This window comes from Petaurus breviceps, unplaced genomic scaffold (assembly GCF_028583685.1).
Source record: "Petaurus breviceps papuanus isolate PSGF00001 unplaced genomic scaffold, PetGlider_PUasm1.0 177, whole genome shotgun sequence".
NCBI lineage: Eukaryota > Metazoa > Chordata > Mammalia > Diprotodontia > Petauridae > Petaurus > Petaurus breviceps.
This window is the reverse complement of record NW_027185776.1, coordinates 3,000,793-3,015,711: the sequence shown is the minus strand read 5'-3', so window position 1 is coordinate 3,015,711 and position 14,919 is coordinate 3,000,793. Positions and strand designations below refer to the sequence as shown.

Below are 14,919 nucleotides of genomic sequence, written 5' to 3'. Positions count from 1 at the left end.
CCTCCCTCCCTCCATTCATTCCTTCCTTCCTTCCTTTCCTTTTTTTGGCTTTTTGGAGGGGGAAGGCAGGACAGTTGGAATTAAGTGACTTGCCCAAGGTCACACGACTAGTAAGTGTTAAGTGTCTGAATCTGGATTTGATCTCAGGTCCTCTTGACTCCACGGCAGGTGCTCTATTCACTGTACTACCTAGCTGCCCCATGGAACTGTCTTTTTCTATTTTTGTATCCCTATCATTTAGCATGGTGCTTGGTAGGTGCTTAGTAAATGTTTATTGATTGATTCTCCTAGGACACTTGGTTATCCCTCCTTGAACTGTTAATGATGACAATAAGTGCTGTAATTGGAGCCAGGAAGACTTTATTTCAAATCTCAGCTTAAGACTTAGCTATGTGACCCTGGGCAAGTCATTTAACTTCTCAACCCAGGTTTCCTCATCTGTAAAATAGAAGTAATATTAGCACCCACTTCCAAGGTTGTTGAGAAGTTCAGATGAAATAATACAGAGTGCTTTGAAAACCTTAAAGTATTGTGTAAATGCTAGCTATTATTATCAGTTAATTATTATTATTATTTATTATCAGCCTATGTCTGTTGCAGGGATGAGGAGATAAATTCTACAAAGGACTTTGATAAGTCTTTCCAAATTAAAAAATATATACACATATAAGTACTTGAATATTTGATGATTTCAATGCAAAAAAGGACATAGGAGTTGGAAAAATATGTTGGAAAATATGACTCACATTTAAGAAACATAAGAGACCAAAGACTTTTCGATGACATAGAAGCCTCTGTTTATCATGAATGTTTGCTTTATGAAGAGATGGTGGACATGATAAACTCCAAATAACACTAGCAAAAATGAAATCGATTATATCTTGACAGACAGGAAATGACTGCTTACCGATGTGAGAGCCATTTCTAATTCATCTGACTGTACAGTTTGGACCCTTGACTGATTGGAGCATAGATCAAAAACCCAATTAACTTTGTGGAAAATATAGAAGTAGAAGATTTGTTGCAAGACAGCATGCAAGTGATTCAGACAGTGATCTGTAGGTACTCTTAAGGTTATAGATTTAAATCTCTGACTCGTGAGGTCAGAGATTTAAAACTCAAAGGGACCTTAAAAACCATGGAGCCCAGCTTGCTTTTTGTACAGATGAGGAAACTGAGGCCCCTAAAAACTTAAGTACTTTGTCTACAAATGAGTACCTGAGTTGGGAGGGATCATTCTGCACTGGAACAACCAGGGATGACCCCATGGACCTAGCATTTGATTTGTGGTTAGGCAGAGAAAATGGAGGAGGTGTTTCAGTCATAAGAAAGGATTAGAAGAAAAGACTTGGAAAGAACTTGAAACATTTGCTGAATAGAATTTTGTTTTCTTTGTTCTGTATTTTCCAAGATGATGTGCAAAATATTTTGTATTTCTATTTTTAAAAAAAACTATTAAGTTGCTTTTTAATTCTTTTTTATTTTAAGTAATTGCACATTAAAGTTAATTTAACATGGTTATCTTTGGGCTGTTTTTTTTATCACAATAATGGTGGTGCCTACATTAGATATTTGTCTCATCATAGAATCAGATTGTTAGTGCTGAAAGGTATGGCTGAAACCGTTTATTTCAACACCTTTCCTTTAGAGAAGCAAAGCAGTCAGGAAAGTGGGTTGTCAATTTTGTTTCTAACCAAAAAATTTTTGGTTAGAAAAATCCTAGGTCACTTTCCTCATCTGTAAAAAGAGGGGTGTTGGATTCATCACGTTTTATTTTCTTTAGATGATGAATGAACCGTGCCATATCAATTCCAAGTGCAGGAAGGGACCAGAACTAAGGCATCTTATCTGTCTTTCCACCTCCAGGCAGGACTATATTTAGACCACACTCCATAGGTACACATCTGTCTTACTCCCCAATATCTTCATAGAAGATCATTTCATACCCTTATTTGTGCAGTTTCCCGTCAGCAAATTTTTCTGTAGGTATAAATCACTTAACCAGTTAATGACATTTCCTTTTTTTCTCTTCTTGTTCAAGAACAACTCATTGTTACTTTGTGAATAAATCTTCTATATTTTAAAAATAGGATTTTGCAAGTCTCTTTGGCCTTTTTATCTTTAGTTTCCTTTGACACAGTATTTACTTTGTATCTTCTTTGTGGTTTCCACCCCTGAATACCCAACAAGTTCTGACTCTTCTCTTGGGCAGTAGAGATTTGCTGATAATGGCTTGTTCACTGCTGAGCTTGATGTGGGATTTACCTCCCTCTGCTTTTATTTCTGCATATTTACATCTTTGTGTACAGTCTCATGTTTGCTTTTTAAGCTTTAAATTCCTGCCCATCTTGACCTGAGTTCAGTTTTCCTCTGTATTCATACATAAAGCATGATCTATTTTATAGTAAAGGATGTGTGTGTGTTTTTTCTCTGTCACCATTTCCCAACTTTGCCTTCTGTGCTCCAGCCTTCATTCTCATTTTCTTCCCACTCCCCAGCATTGGCCTCTACCCTGGAACCAACCTGGGCTCTTAGAGGTGAGCTTTTGCTTTATCTTGTCCAGAAAAAGGCCTCCTTGTCATGTCCCTGCTACTCTTTTAAAGCCCTAAAACCTGCTCTCCGTCCTTCCCACACTAGCTACTGTTTATGTTGTCTTCCATCTATTAAATATGAGGTTCATGAGGGAAGAGACTTTCTTATATTAGCATTTACACTTTATACTTAGCACAGTGCCTGAGACATACCTAATAAGCTCTAATAAATGTTCTCTCTTTGTGCTGTCTCTGTCTCTCTGTCTTTCTCTCTGTCTGTCATCTTTCTTTGCCATCTATCTTTGTAATGACCCCAAATGAGGTCATTACAAGTTGGACACAACTGAACAATAGCATCTATCCATTCATCTGTCTCTGTTACCATCCATCTATCTATCTCTGTGTATCATTTGTCTGTAACATTGTCATATTTTGTTTCTCATCATTTTTACTTACCACTTCAACACTGAACAGACTTTTTCCCCTTGAATTTCTTATGTACATATTGATCATCTTTATATCACCTACATTTTCCAACATACTATACTTATGCCAGAACAATCACTTATAATTTAAAAAAAATGAAAAGGAGGGGGGAAAAGGAGTTTAACACAATCAACTAACAGATAAAAAAATTCCCTCATTTCTACCATGAAGGGGATGGAAGGAGGTGTCCTCGTGCCTATTCTTTGGGGTCAAGCACTGTCATATTTTTCAGTGTTCAGTTTCCATTGTTTTGTTGAAGTCGCAGATGTTGTTTTCCTGGTTTTACTTCACTTTGTACCAATTCATGTAAGTCTTTCCATTCTTCTCCATATTTCTTATTTCTTACTTCTTTTTAATTTGTTGCTACTACAAAAAAAAGTATTCCCGTAAATACTGGGGCATTTTGGGGGTCTTTCTTGTTGTCATTGATCTCCCTGGAGATATATGTCTGGCAGTGGAATCTCTGGGTCAAAGGGTAGGGCCATTTTAGTCACTTTCTTCACATAGTTCCAAATTGAACTAGCATGTTTTTTCATTCTTCTAGTTCACTGATAAAAATGTCAAGTATTACTGGACCAATACTACTTATGTCCAGGCTGCGGGTCATTCATCAGTGTCAGTCTCTCTGATTACCATGTTCCAGTCAGCTGTGTAGTATATCTGCCTTCACATATTTACCCAATTAATTGATGATTGGCGTGGACACAGTGGAAGCAGCAGCATTGTTGAAGCCAGGGGAGATCATGGCTACTTCTTTCTCTGGACCAACCAGGTTTATCACTCTGTCCCATAAGGAGATTAGATTAGCCTGACAATCAATATCAATCAGTCTACTGTGTGCCAGGCACTATGCTAAATGCTGGATAGGAAGCAAGAATTATTCTTAACCAGTACCCAAGGTGTTAACAATTTGTTTTTTTATTACAATTTCTACCTTATCTCCCCTTTTTGATAAATTTTGAAGCTGTTGCCTGGATGTCATTTTATCATCTAGACATGAATATAATGACACATTTGGCAGTAAAAATTATATATAAACAGTAATGGAATGTTAGACCTGAACCAGACCTTCAAAATTATCTAGTCTAACTCTTCATTTTCAGATAAGAAAATCAAGGCAAAGAGGAAGGGACTGATAACAGAAAAAGTAAATGTCAGAGCTGGCAGTGGCTTGTCCATAGCATCACCCTACCTCCTGTTTGTAGAAATAGGAGCATCTGGTCATAGGCAGGAAACTGCCACCGTCATTCATTTGCTGCTTTGATGAAAGCTGTCTAGCCACCAGGCTAGAATTCCAGCTAGCCCATTACATAGATGGATTAGAAATCCTTGTTCTTTGACCCATTATGGCTGACAAGGACAGAGGTGGCACTTGAGAATGGTCAGAGAGAGGCTTTCTATCATGGCTATCTCATACTTTGAGTCACTCTACTCTCAAACTCTACCCCTGTTGTGACAATAGAAGTGATTTTCAGTAAATATTAAAAGTTCTTTTTTTTAAAAATAGTATTAAAACATTATAAAAAGTTAACATGTTGTTGTGGGTTTTTCCAGGATTTTAATTTTTTTTTCTGTTATTTGTCTAGACTCAGGTATTAATTCTTTTACTTTCTTTGTTGCCTTTGAATTTCCCTTTAGGATCTCTGAAGTTGAGGTTTGTTTTGCTTGTGATTCTAACCTCCCCACCTGACCTCTCCCTTTTTAAACCAACCCCCTCCCCTGCCTGTTTCTCTGAGTATAGTGTATTTCTTTACCAAATACTGCATATATATGCTTCAGGTAAGAACGAGGTCTGTGTGATGCCCACTCCCCCATCCCTCCTCCATATTTGTATACTCTTCTTTTTGATTATATTTATTTGTTTTTACTAAAGATGCTTTATACAAGGTAGGAACTATTCAAACAGGAAGGCTGTTTTTGATAATTAATACCTTACATTTTCTTAATTTTTTTTAATCTTTTGATTTTGTTCTAATATTTCTTGTTATCTCCTGAGTCATTGAGCTCTGCTTTCTTCATTCTTATTTTCAGGGATTCCACTGTTACATAGTAAAAAAAAAAGTACCGCTTTTTGTTTTAAAGCTGTTTATTTGACTTCCCATTTTTTTCCCTCCAGAACTCATTTTATTTTATTTTTTTAATCTTTTGCTTCTTCCACATACTCTTGAAGTCTTTGAGACCAAGCCTTTTAATTTCCCCTGAGATTCTTCTTATACTTGTGACTTGACTCTCTACTTTTGGCTTTAACTCTTGAGTTGTTCTTGAGCCGCAATATTATTTCTTCCTTGTGTTTGGTGCCATCTTCTGTTGCTCATTTTCCCAGCCTTACTTCCTGATTTGGGACTATGTACTAGAGATAGGCTCTATCCCTCCCCATACTCTTGGATGAAGTAGGTAGAGTCTGACTTCAGCTTGGTGGGGTCCTGCAGAGCATTGGAAGGTTTTAGTTTCCCTCTGAATCATCATAGGTCAGAGCCCTGCAGTCTAAAGGGCTCCCTGGAGTATCTGTGATCAGAATGTGGCAGATTCACCCCCACCCCCACCTCCACCCCCAGTCTTCCTGTCAGAGCACTTAAGCTTCGCATTGTCCCATCTCCCAGAAGAGCACTCCATTTTTAGGGTATCTCTGGAGTATTATTGGCCAACTCTGACAAACTTTGTCCATATTTACCAGCACTCCCTCTGTCAGTGCTCAGGGCGTCTGGCTATCTTTCCGGTCAAGTCTTGGTTTGGATGGAGGAGTTTATTGTTGTTCTCCTTAGATTTATTTATCATTTGATCTCGTGCCCTTTTAAAATCTTTGCTGGAGTATATGTGGGAGAACTGTGCCCTTTTGTGACTGTTCCTAACCAGAAATCACTGATTATCTTTCTTATGCAGCGAAGGGCAGGGCAGATTGGACACTAATAATATTTTATAGCTATGTTCAGTCCCTTTGGCTGAGAACACTTATTGCATTAAAGTAATGGTTAGCTTTTGCTCAATATGAAGACCTAGAGATTCCTTCTGTCTTTTATATCCAGCTTGGACCAGTAGCCACTTCTAACAGTTGAGGTAAGTCAACAAACATTTATTAAGTGCCTACTATGTGCCAGCTACTAGGAAAGAAATGTCCTTGCCCGTCATCTTGACCCATTTCCTCAGGCTGGAGAGAAATAGAATTACTGAAAACATGGTCTGTAATCTTAAATCCACTTAGTACTTGTTTCCTCTTGTCAAGCCTGCCCTTGGCCTGCCTTTCAAACCTCACTCTTTGGCCTCCAACAGAATCTTTCAGTCTATTATGTTCTGCCCTGATGCTCACCACTAGTCATTACTCTGGTGAGCAGAGAAAACTTACTGACCTCCATGCTGTGGAAACGGGACAAGTTTTTAAAGACTTGGCATTTGAGTAATTGTCAGAAAACAGCCTTGTTGCAGTCTTATGTTGTCCCTCTGAATATAGTCAAGTGGGCTTTCTGTTTCTTTCCTCCCCAAGCCTTGCTTAAACCGTGTCAGCATTTGGGGAGAAATGAGGGACTATCCCAGTAGAAATTAGTCTGATTGTACCGGCAATCACTGAAAGGGTGGAATTTCTGTTCCTGCATGCTAATGAGATGAGAGTTGTCAGAACAGAAACCCAACCCTGACAAATGAGCCTGCTTGGTGCTTGCAGCCATGTATTCTAGTGCTTTATGGGGCTAGGAAATGAGTTCTTGATTCTTTCTGAGAGTGGGAGGCTCTTGGGGTACTTGTTTGGTTTTGCTTTTCTCAGAATCTCTAGTGGGTACCACAAGAGTGTGGGGCAGACAGTTACAGCCAACATGCCTAGTTTTACCAAACTGACTGTCAGATACTGCTGCCTGGTTACCAGACTTTGTTTGCTAGACCTCTTAGAGACCGTCTGTAAGCACAGAGAATATGCTCACACCACAGCCAGCCTTGAACCCACCATGACTTCCAACAGGATTGCCTTTGCATGCGGCATCCGTCTTAGGAGTGGCGACATGTTGTTGGTTAAAGGTCATTTTGTTGGTATACTAATGTTGGGGCTCTGAATTTTCTAGATAATAGTGATCCTTTCCCCTGATCACCTCCCCCTACCTTCCTTTCTGACCTAGTTGATTCTGGATCTGTCATTGAAATCTTTGTAACTAATCATGATTTGTTGTTATTCTTTCTAAGTTTGGAGCTAGGAAATGAAGTAGATTCTGTCTGTTGTTTGGATAAGAGTGGGGGTTGGAAAAGGGAGTGGTATTTTATTGTCATTTTGAGATGCTGCTGTCCTGGTTGTGTGTTTATGGTAAATGTGAAATCCAGGTGTTTTAAATTGCTGTGGGAGGCAAAGATTAAAGGCTGGGTTCAAATCCTGCCTCTCAAGCATATTACCTACATGACCTTATGCAAGGCACTTACCTGGCCCGAGTCTGGGTTGTTGATTAGACTTGATGACTTTTGAGGTGCCTCTTACTCAAGATCTATGATGACTATATGATATTTGGGACTCCTTAGGGACACTCATACTAAAACAGAAGGGATGGAAGCTGTTTTAATGGAAAAATTCCCCCACCTGGAGTTTTCTTCCCTTGTTAACCCTTGAATTATGGATTAATCTGGCTCCCATCTGTGTTGCGTTTGTCTGTGGCCAGAGCTGGTGAATCCTGTGTCATTGGTGCAGTATTCTAGGTGGAAGATGTTGCTTGTAGGAGTTACTGAGGTTTCCCCAGAATGTGTGTGCTGTTTGGATTACCTCCCTAACTCCCAGTCAGTTAACCAATAACTAATTTCTAATTCAGCACTCCAGTGTAGGGTTCTGATGAAAGCAATTTAAAAGGAGTTTATAGTCTATACCCGTGGTTGTTAAAGTGTGGTCCTTGAGGTCAAAACTAATTTTCTAATAATATTAAGATGTTTTAATTTCCAATATGGTAAATGTCAATAGATAAAACCCACATAATCAAAAGCTCTTACTAATTTTCAAGAGTATAAAGGAATTCTCAGATTAAAAAAAAATTGAGATCTGCTGGTCTACACAGATCTGAGCAGGGCCAGTGAATTTATGGGGGGGACTTTTAATGGTGGCAAATGGACAGAAATCACAGGTGGTTTAGAAGCACTATACATAGCTTTAAGGGTAGGGATTTGACTATGCAATTCTAGGAGAGGCAAATTGGGTCATTTCCAGAGAAGCTGGTTATTCTGAAAGAGTAGACTGTGCTGATGTGACTCACTATTTTAAAAGCCCATTCTTGCTACCCTTTAATCATGCTTAGGAAATTATCAGTATTTAAATCGACAGAGTGTAGTCAGATGTCAACTTTAATATGAGAGGCATGAAAGAACAGAGATCTGGAGGATTTTCAGTTATCACTTAAAGAATCTCATCATGGAAGGCAATACAGTAGCTAACATTTATATAATGCTTTAAGGTTTGCAAAACATTTTGTGTTTATTATCCTATTTTATCATCACCACAATCCTATGGTACAATAGTCCTGATTCTTTATAACCTCATTTGGGGTTTTCTTGGCAAAGATGCTGGAGTGGTTTACCATTTCCTTTTCCAACTCATTTTACAGATGACGAAACTGAGGCAAACAGGGTTAAGTGACTTGCCCAGGGTTATATGGCTAGGAAATATCTGAGGTTGAATTTGAACTAGGGTCTTCCTGACTCCAGGCTCAGCACTCTATCCACTATGACACTTAGCTGTTCTATTTCCATTTTACAGATGAGAAAGTTGAGATTGAAAGAGGTTAAGTAACTTCTAGGATCACACAGCTTTTGTCTGAGGCAGGATTTGAATTCAGGTTTGCCTAACTCTTAAATTCAGTCTAATTCACTCCACCACCTAGCTGCCCAATAAATACTGTGGTCTCTCTTTTATTTATTGTAAGTGGTATTTTCTCTTGACAGTGAACATTAGTTGGAGGTGGTTGGGTTGTAAGGTATTAAAATGGAACCAGCCTTGGTGTTTTATTGGCCAGTGTACCTTTGTGGGTGTGGAGTGCTAGTTGAACATCATAGACTTCTAATTTTCATTATCATCTTTGCTGTTAATTAGTCCCTGCAGACAAATTTGCGAGCTAAAACAACCTCAGCCAGGGTAGTATGGTCAGTTGTGGGGAGACCCCAGTTGGTAAGGGAAATTTGCTACTTCTGTTTGTTAACCAGACTGAATATCCTGCTATCACACCTCTCAGTGAGAGAAAATGACTATGTTTTAGTTATTTAGAAGCTCTAAATGGAAGAGCCATCACATAGCTCTACAAAAGGGTGAATTTTATAGATGCATAGAATTTTAGAAGTGGGAGAGGACAGGGAACTTGGAATATCGGGGTGACAGGGAGGCATCTTTAGCACCATTATTCTGTATTGTTTTCCCACTGACCCTCTCACCCCACCCATTCCATTACCACCATGGGTGGGTGACTTTAGACAGCTTCCTCCTGTTTTAGAGTGGATTGCTGTAAACAGTTTGCAGCTGTGTATGTTGTTTGCCTGCAAATGTCCACCTCCCATTTTCTGCCAAGAAGCCTTGAGTTAGGTCACTTTGCTTGTTAATCTCCAGGATGCAGATAATACAGGCACATGTTTTCCTTAGGCCTTGCCCTTCTGGCTTGTGCTCTGGATTGGATTTTCAAAGTGATTCCTCTCCTCCAAACCTCCCTGGGGAGGCATTTCTGTTATGGAGTATGGTGAATGGTCTTTCCAGGTTTCTCACCTCAGCAGTGTGACTTCTTTTGACTCACAATGGGAATCTGCACTTACTTTTCCTTTGTGTATACTTGTGGTCACCTCCAATAGAATGCAAACTCCTTGAAGACTGAAACTGTTGATTTTTGTCTTTGAATCCCCATCTAATCCAATGTCTCTATCTGTGTATCTGTCTGTCTATCTGCTCATCCACCCACCCATCCATTCACCCATCCATCCATTCACCCCCCATACTCACTCCCCCCCGCCCCAGCCAACCAGCCAGCTAGCCAGCTTCTAAGGTCCCTTCCAGTTCTGTGATCCTAGGATCCCAAAGTAGGAGCCTCCCTTTCTCCCCATTGATGCTTCTCTCTAACATGTAGTTCTTGAGAGTTGCTTACATCACTGAGAGACCAAGTGATTTTTATCAAGGACACACAGCTAGTTTGGATCAGAAGCAGCACTTGAACCCAGGTCTCCCAGTCTCTAAGGCTAGCCCTTCTCCCATAGACTATGTTGCCTCTCATTTTACAGATGGGGCAGCTTATAGGCCCAGCAAAGTTAGATGGTTTTTCCAACAGTAAGTCTCTCTCAGAGTTGAACTCAAGTCCTCTAATTTTAATTTCAGCATTCTTTTTATACAGTACTACCTCTGTTTTCAAAGAGCCCAAGTTCTACTTGGGTGGAATAGAAACATGTGTAAATAACTATTATCTAGGTAGAATGTAGGGAGAGGTCCAGGCAGAGATCTGCTGTGAGAAATTTGAGGAGGGTAGGAGTCACTTTTAGCTAGCTAATTGTGAAGACTAGGGCTGGAACCAATTAGCAGATTTTATATAATTATAACTTCAAAGAGTGCCATCAAATACAGGCCACCACTTTAGGGGAATTACTTATTCGATCTGAACTTGTCTATAAATAAATGGTTAGTGGTTAGTAGTGTTACTGTATGTATATATGAGTTAAATTTCCTATGTGGTTCTTTTATTTTAGGTAAAAGTATGGATGAAATTAAGAAGGTCCTCTTACTGGTGCTGGGCTGTGCTGTTCAGGTTGGTGCATGAAGTTGGGGACTTGGGGTTGGATGAGGGATGAGATTGTTGTAATGATACATGGTGTTTTAGTTAGTTAATGGCACAGCCCAATGATGTATCAAAGCCAGCTATTCTAGAATAAATAAGAACTTAATCGTGTCATTAATTAACCTAACAGATGTACCTAATACATCAATGACCTATGGTTTTTATCCCCATGGAAACTCCCTTAACCCTTGAACATTGCAGCTGTCTCTAATTTATATAGTCTTAGAGAAAGGTCCCACAGCTAGTTAGTATCAGGGGTAGTATTTGAACGTAATTCTTCCTGATAGCATATCCACCATTTTATTATTTTATCCTCAGTACATGCTGCCCTTCTAGTAATATGCAGTTTCTATAATAAATTATACCGTGTGTAGGTAAGCCAGTCAGAGGGAGCATTTATTCTATGCCCCTGAATTGGACAGTTCTTTGATAAGTTGCTACATGTTGTTTTTGCTTGGATCTATGGTTTCATTGGTCTAAAGAGCTCTTGGTGAAAAACTCCTGCTGATATGTACCTTTTCTGAGGTCTCTAGTCTTATTAAAGAGTTCCTTGGGCCACAGAGAAGTTAAGAGACTTGTCCAGGGTCACACAGCTAGTATGTGTCTTTGGATCAGGATTCAAATCCATATTTTTCTGACTCCAAGCCCAGCTATCTGTCCACTCTGTCATGCTGTGTATGTTTGTGTGTATGCATTTGTATGTGAAAGAGAGAATAGAGGCTGGAAGGCTGACCTCGGAGTCAGAAAGACCTAGGTTCAAGTACTACTTAAACATGACTCTTGTCCTCAGTTAAAGATGAGCTTTTAGCTTGACATTGGTGGAGGGCATTTCAGTGCTGGGAGTTTCCTAAAATGAGCACCTCAGTTCCATTCCAGAAGTGTATGTGTTTATCTGTATAATTGGTCAGTCTGATCACCTCTAATGTAGCAACACTTTAGAATAGAAAAGGACCTGAGAGTCTACTTGACCTCTAATTTCAAAGGCAAAAACATCTAGGCCACACAAAACTAGCGGTGTGACCTTGGGCAAGTCACTTAACCCCAATTGCCCTACCTTCCCACTTCCAAAAAGCAAAAAAAAAAAACCCCAAAAATAAAACTTCTAGACATAGAGAAGTGACGTTCATTGGTAAAACTGGGAATAGAAACCAGATAAAAATAATAGTGACTAACATTTATATTGTGCTTTAAAGTTTGTAAAATTTCTTTATTTATGTGTAGTCAAAATGACCGATTGCATGGCACACACATACATTTTTTGGGATGCTCAGCCTATTTCATTATTTTAGGGAACTCCCAGGTGTGAAATGCCTTCTGCAAATCTCAGCTTGAAAGCTCATCTTTGACTTAAAAATTCTTAGATACCTGTAGCCCTCAGAGGTTAAGAGGCTGGCCTGGCCTGTAGTCAGATTTATGTAATTTATCTCATTGATCCTTATAACAACCCTGAGAGTTAGGTGCTGTAATAACCCCATTTCACAGATAAGGGAACATGGGCAGACTGAGGTTGAGTGGCTTGCCTGGAGTCACACAGCTACCAAATTAGCTGTCTTTGGTAGGATGCAGACTCGGGTCTTCCTGACTTCATTTCAGTGGTCTCTCCATTGTATCCCCTAAGTGCCCACATCTGCTGACTCTCAGGGGAGCTCACCTTTGCACTGAACAACTAGGTATTAGATATGTTTCCAACTTGGGTTGTCCATGTGGGGGCCAGAAGAGGATTCTTTGGGACTGAGAACTGACTGCCCCAGTCACAGAGTAGTCAGTGCTGTGGGGAAAATGTCACCACTGCTCCTGGTCTCTTGCAGCACTTTTATTAAAGAGCCTCTCTGCTGGACCCATCATTGCCTTTCTTCAGCATGGGACTTGTCACTCAAAGGAATAAGGCACTGAGGCTAATTGACCATAGGATCCCCATATGGAAACCTGAATGGAAATGTTAACCAAAGCATCACGGGAAGAACTTTTTGGCCATTAAGAGAAGTTGCTAGATTTAGCAAGAAGGAAGTTTCCCTTTTTTGTTATTTGTTTAAATGCATTTATGTACCTGAGGTAATCTCTTAGTTAAAAGATGGAACCTATTGTTGGCCAAGAAAAAAACTTTCATAAACATTTTTTTTCTTTACAGTGTGAAAGGAAAGAAGAGTTTATTGAAAAAATCAAACAGCTGGACATCGAAACCCAGGCTGGGATTGTGGCACACATCCAAGAGGTAGGGCTTGTTCTTCCTTCTTAGCCTTTGCGGGCTGGGCGATGTCTTTCTGGGTACTTGGCTGTGGGGTACTATGCCAGTGATGATTATGAGGTTTTAGCTCTCAGTACTGGGTTAATTTAAAGTCAACATCATTTGTAATGATCTTTATTAATTTGGAATTTCAACTAGCACAAACAAAATAATTACGTTTGGAAATATGGCCACAAGCCATTTAAAATATGTATATGTATTCTCTCTCTCTCTTTTTTCTCTTTCTCTCTCTCTCTACACACTACACACACACACACACACACACACACACACACACACACTTTTTTTTGAGCCCTCAATTAAACCGTCTTTTGTTTCCTACTTATTACCTAATATGGGCTCAGACTATTTTTAAGAGTGATGTTGTCAGTTGGTTTAGGCTCAGAATTGATTTACATACTTCTAAAATGTACTCTGGCAAATGTCACCCTGCTTTCAAATATTCATTTCTTTTTAAAGAAAAAGACTCTGCTACTGTCAGTAGCAAGGAGAAAAGACGCTGATTTGCTGTCATTTTTAGGGGTGAAAATTCTAGAAGTGCTATTCCCTACCCCCACCCTGACCCCAGTGCAGTAAGAGCAAGCTTAGGTATTCCTGGTGTGACCTTGCAGCCCTTTCTCTCTGAGTGTGTATGTGTGTGTGTATGTATGTGTATGTGTGTGTGCATGCATACATGTGCATGCACGTGTGTGTTCAAATGAATGTACTCACTGACTTGTCTTGTGAGCCAGTCATTTCCCTGTAGCTGTCATACTCTTGAGATGATAATTGATAGTCCTTTGGGTACTTACCTACTTTTCCCCCATCTCGATCAAGGAAGATAAAGCTATTACTGCTGCTGTTACCACTACAACTAATAGTAATCATCATTATAACCATCTTGGTCTTCAAGCAGCACTGTGGCAGATTTCTGTAAGGAGTGTTGTAGACAAAGAATTAGAATTCTACTAATTATCTGAGTCTTAAGAGATCAAAGAGGAATTAATATCAGAAAAAGAAAATAAAAAACATGTCTCAGGAAAAGGTAGAAGAGGGACAGCTAGGTAGTATAATGGATAGAGCACCAGATATAAATATAAAACCTGGTAGACTTGAGAGTATTGGGGAGGGAGTATTATGAATAGGGGCAGGGTAATTGAGAAAGGGAAGCTTAGTGTCATAAAAGAGATTTTCAGTTTTAGATACTTGACTGACTTCAGTGAAAATCTCTTTTTTTTGGCAGTAGTTTCTGGGGTTAGGGCTATTAGGTAGAAAAATGCATCCAGATATTCTCTGGACAAGTATGGCTTTGTTCAATAAGGCTTAGTTTAATATAATTTGAAGTGCTACCTGTTTCTGACTCCCATTGGGCAAATTGCCACATTGATGGGATTAATAATTCACCTGTCTTCCAAATGAGACAGGTGTTCAGCAGAAATTTAAAGCCACATCTTACATTTGTTCTGATCCATTTACCATTACCAATTCCCTGCTCATAATTAACTTGAGCTCCATTCTTTCCTCTTTCCCCCCTTTTCTCTAAGAACTCCCATCCCACCCCCATCAAGTGTGTCTGTCATTGTTTTCAGGTGACCCAGAACCAAGAAAACGTGTTTGACCTGCAGTGGTTGGAGTTGCCAGACATGGCCCCGGAGGAGCTGGAGTCTCTCTCGAGGAACATGGTGTTTCACCTCAAACGGCTCATTGATGAGAGAGATGAATGCACAGAAGTATGTCTGAGAGGTGTCACCCCCCCCCCCCCAGTACTAGAAAGAATGGCCTGACAGAGGATGGGGAGGGATTGTGCAATGTGCTGCTGGTGATGGTAGTAGTCTTTACCAGGCATTGGTATCTCTGCTGTATTTTTTCTTTCCATTCCTTTCCTTTCCTTTCCTTTCCTTTCCTTTCCTCTCCTCTCCTC

At 39.7% G+C, this 14,919-nt stretch overlaps 1 protein-coding gene across 4 annotated transcripts in view; it reads left to right on the top strand.

Moving 5' to 3' along the window:
• Positions 1 to 14,919, top strand: part of CCDC88C (coiled-coil domain containing 88C) — a 238,958-nt gene that overhangs the window by 110,812 nt on the left and 113,227 nt on the right. For all 4 annotated transcript variants that reach the window (XR_011167950.1, XM_069085999.1, XM_069086000.1 and 1 more), the window contains exons 5-7: positions 10,686 to 10,744; positions 12,903 to 12,986; positions 14,588 to 14,728. Coding sequence is in view for 3 of the 4 variants with exons in the window: in XM_069085999.1 (XP_068942100.1) it covers positions 10,686 to 10,744; positions 12,903 to 12,986; positions 14,588 to 14,728 (284 nt within the window). In the remaining variant the exon portion in view is untranslated. The remainder of the gene's footprint in view (positions 1 to 10,685; positions 10,745 to 12,902; positions 12,987 to 14,587; positions 14,729 to 14,919) is intronic.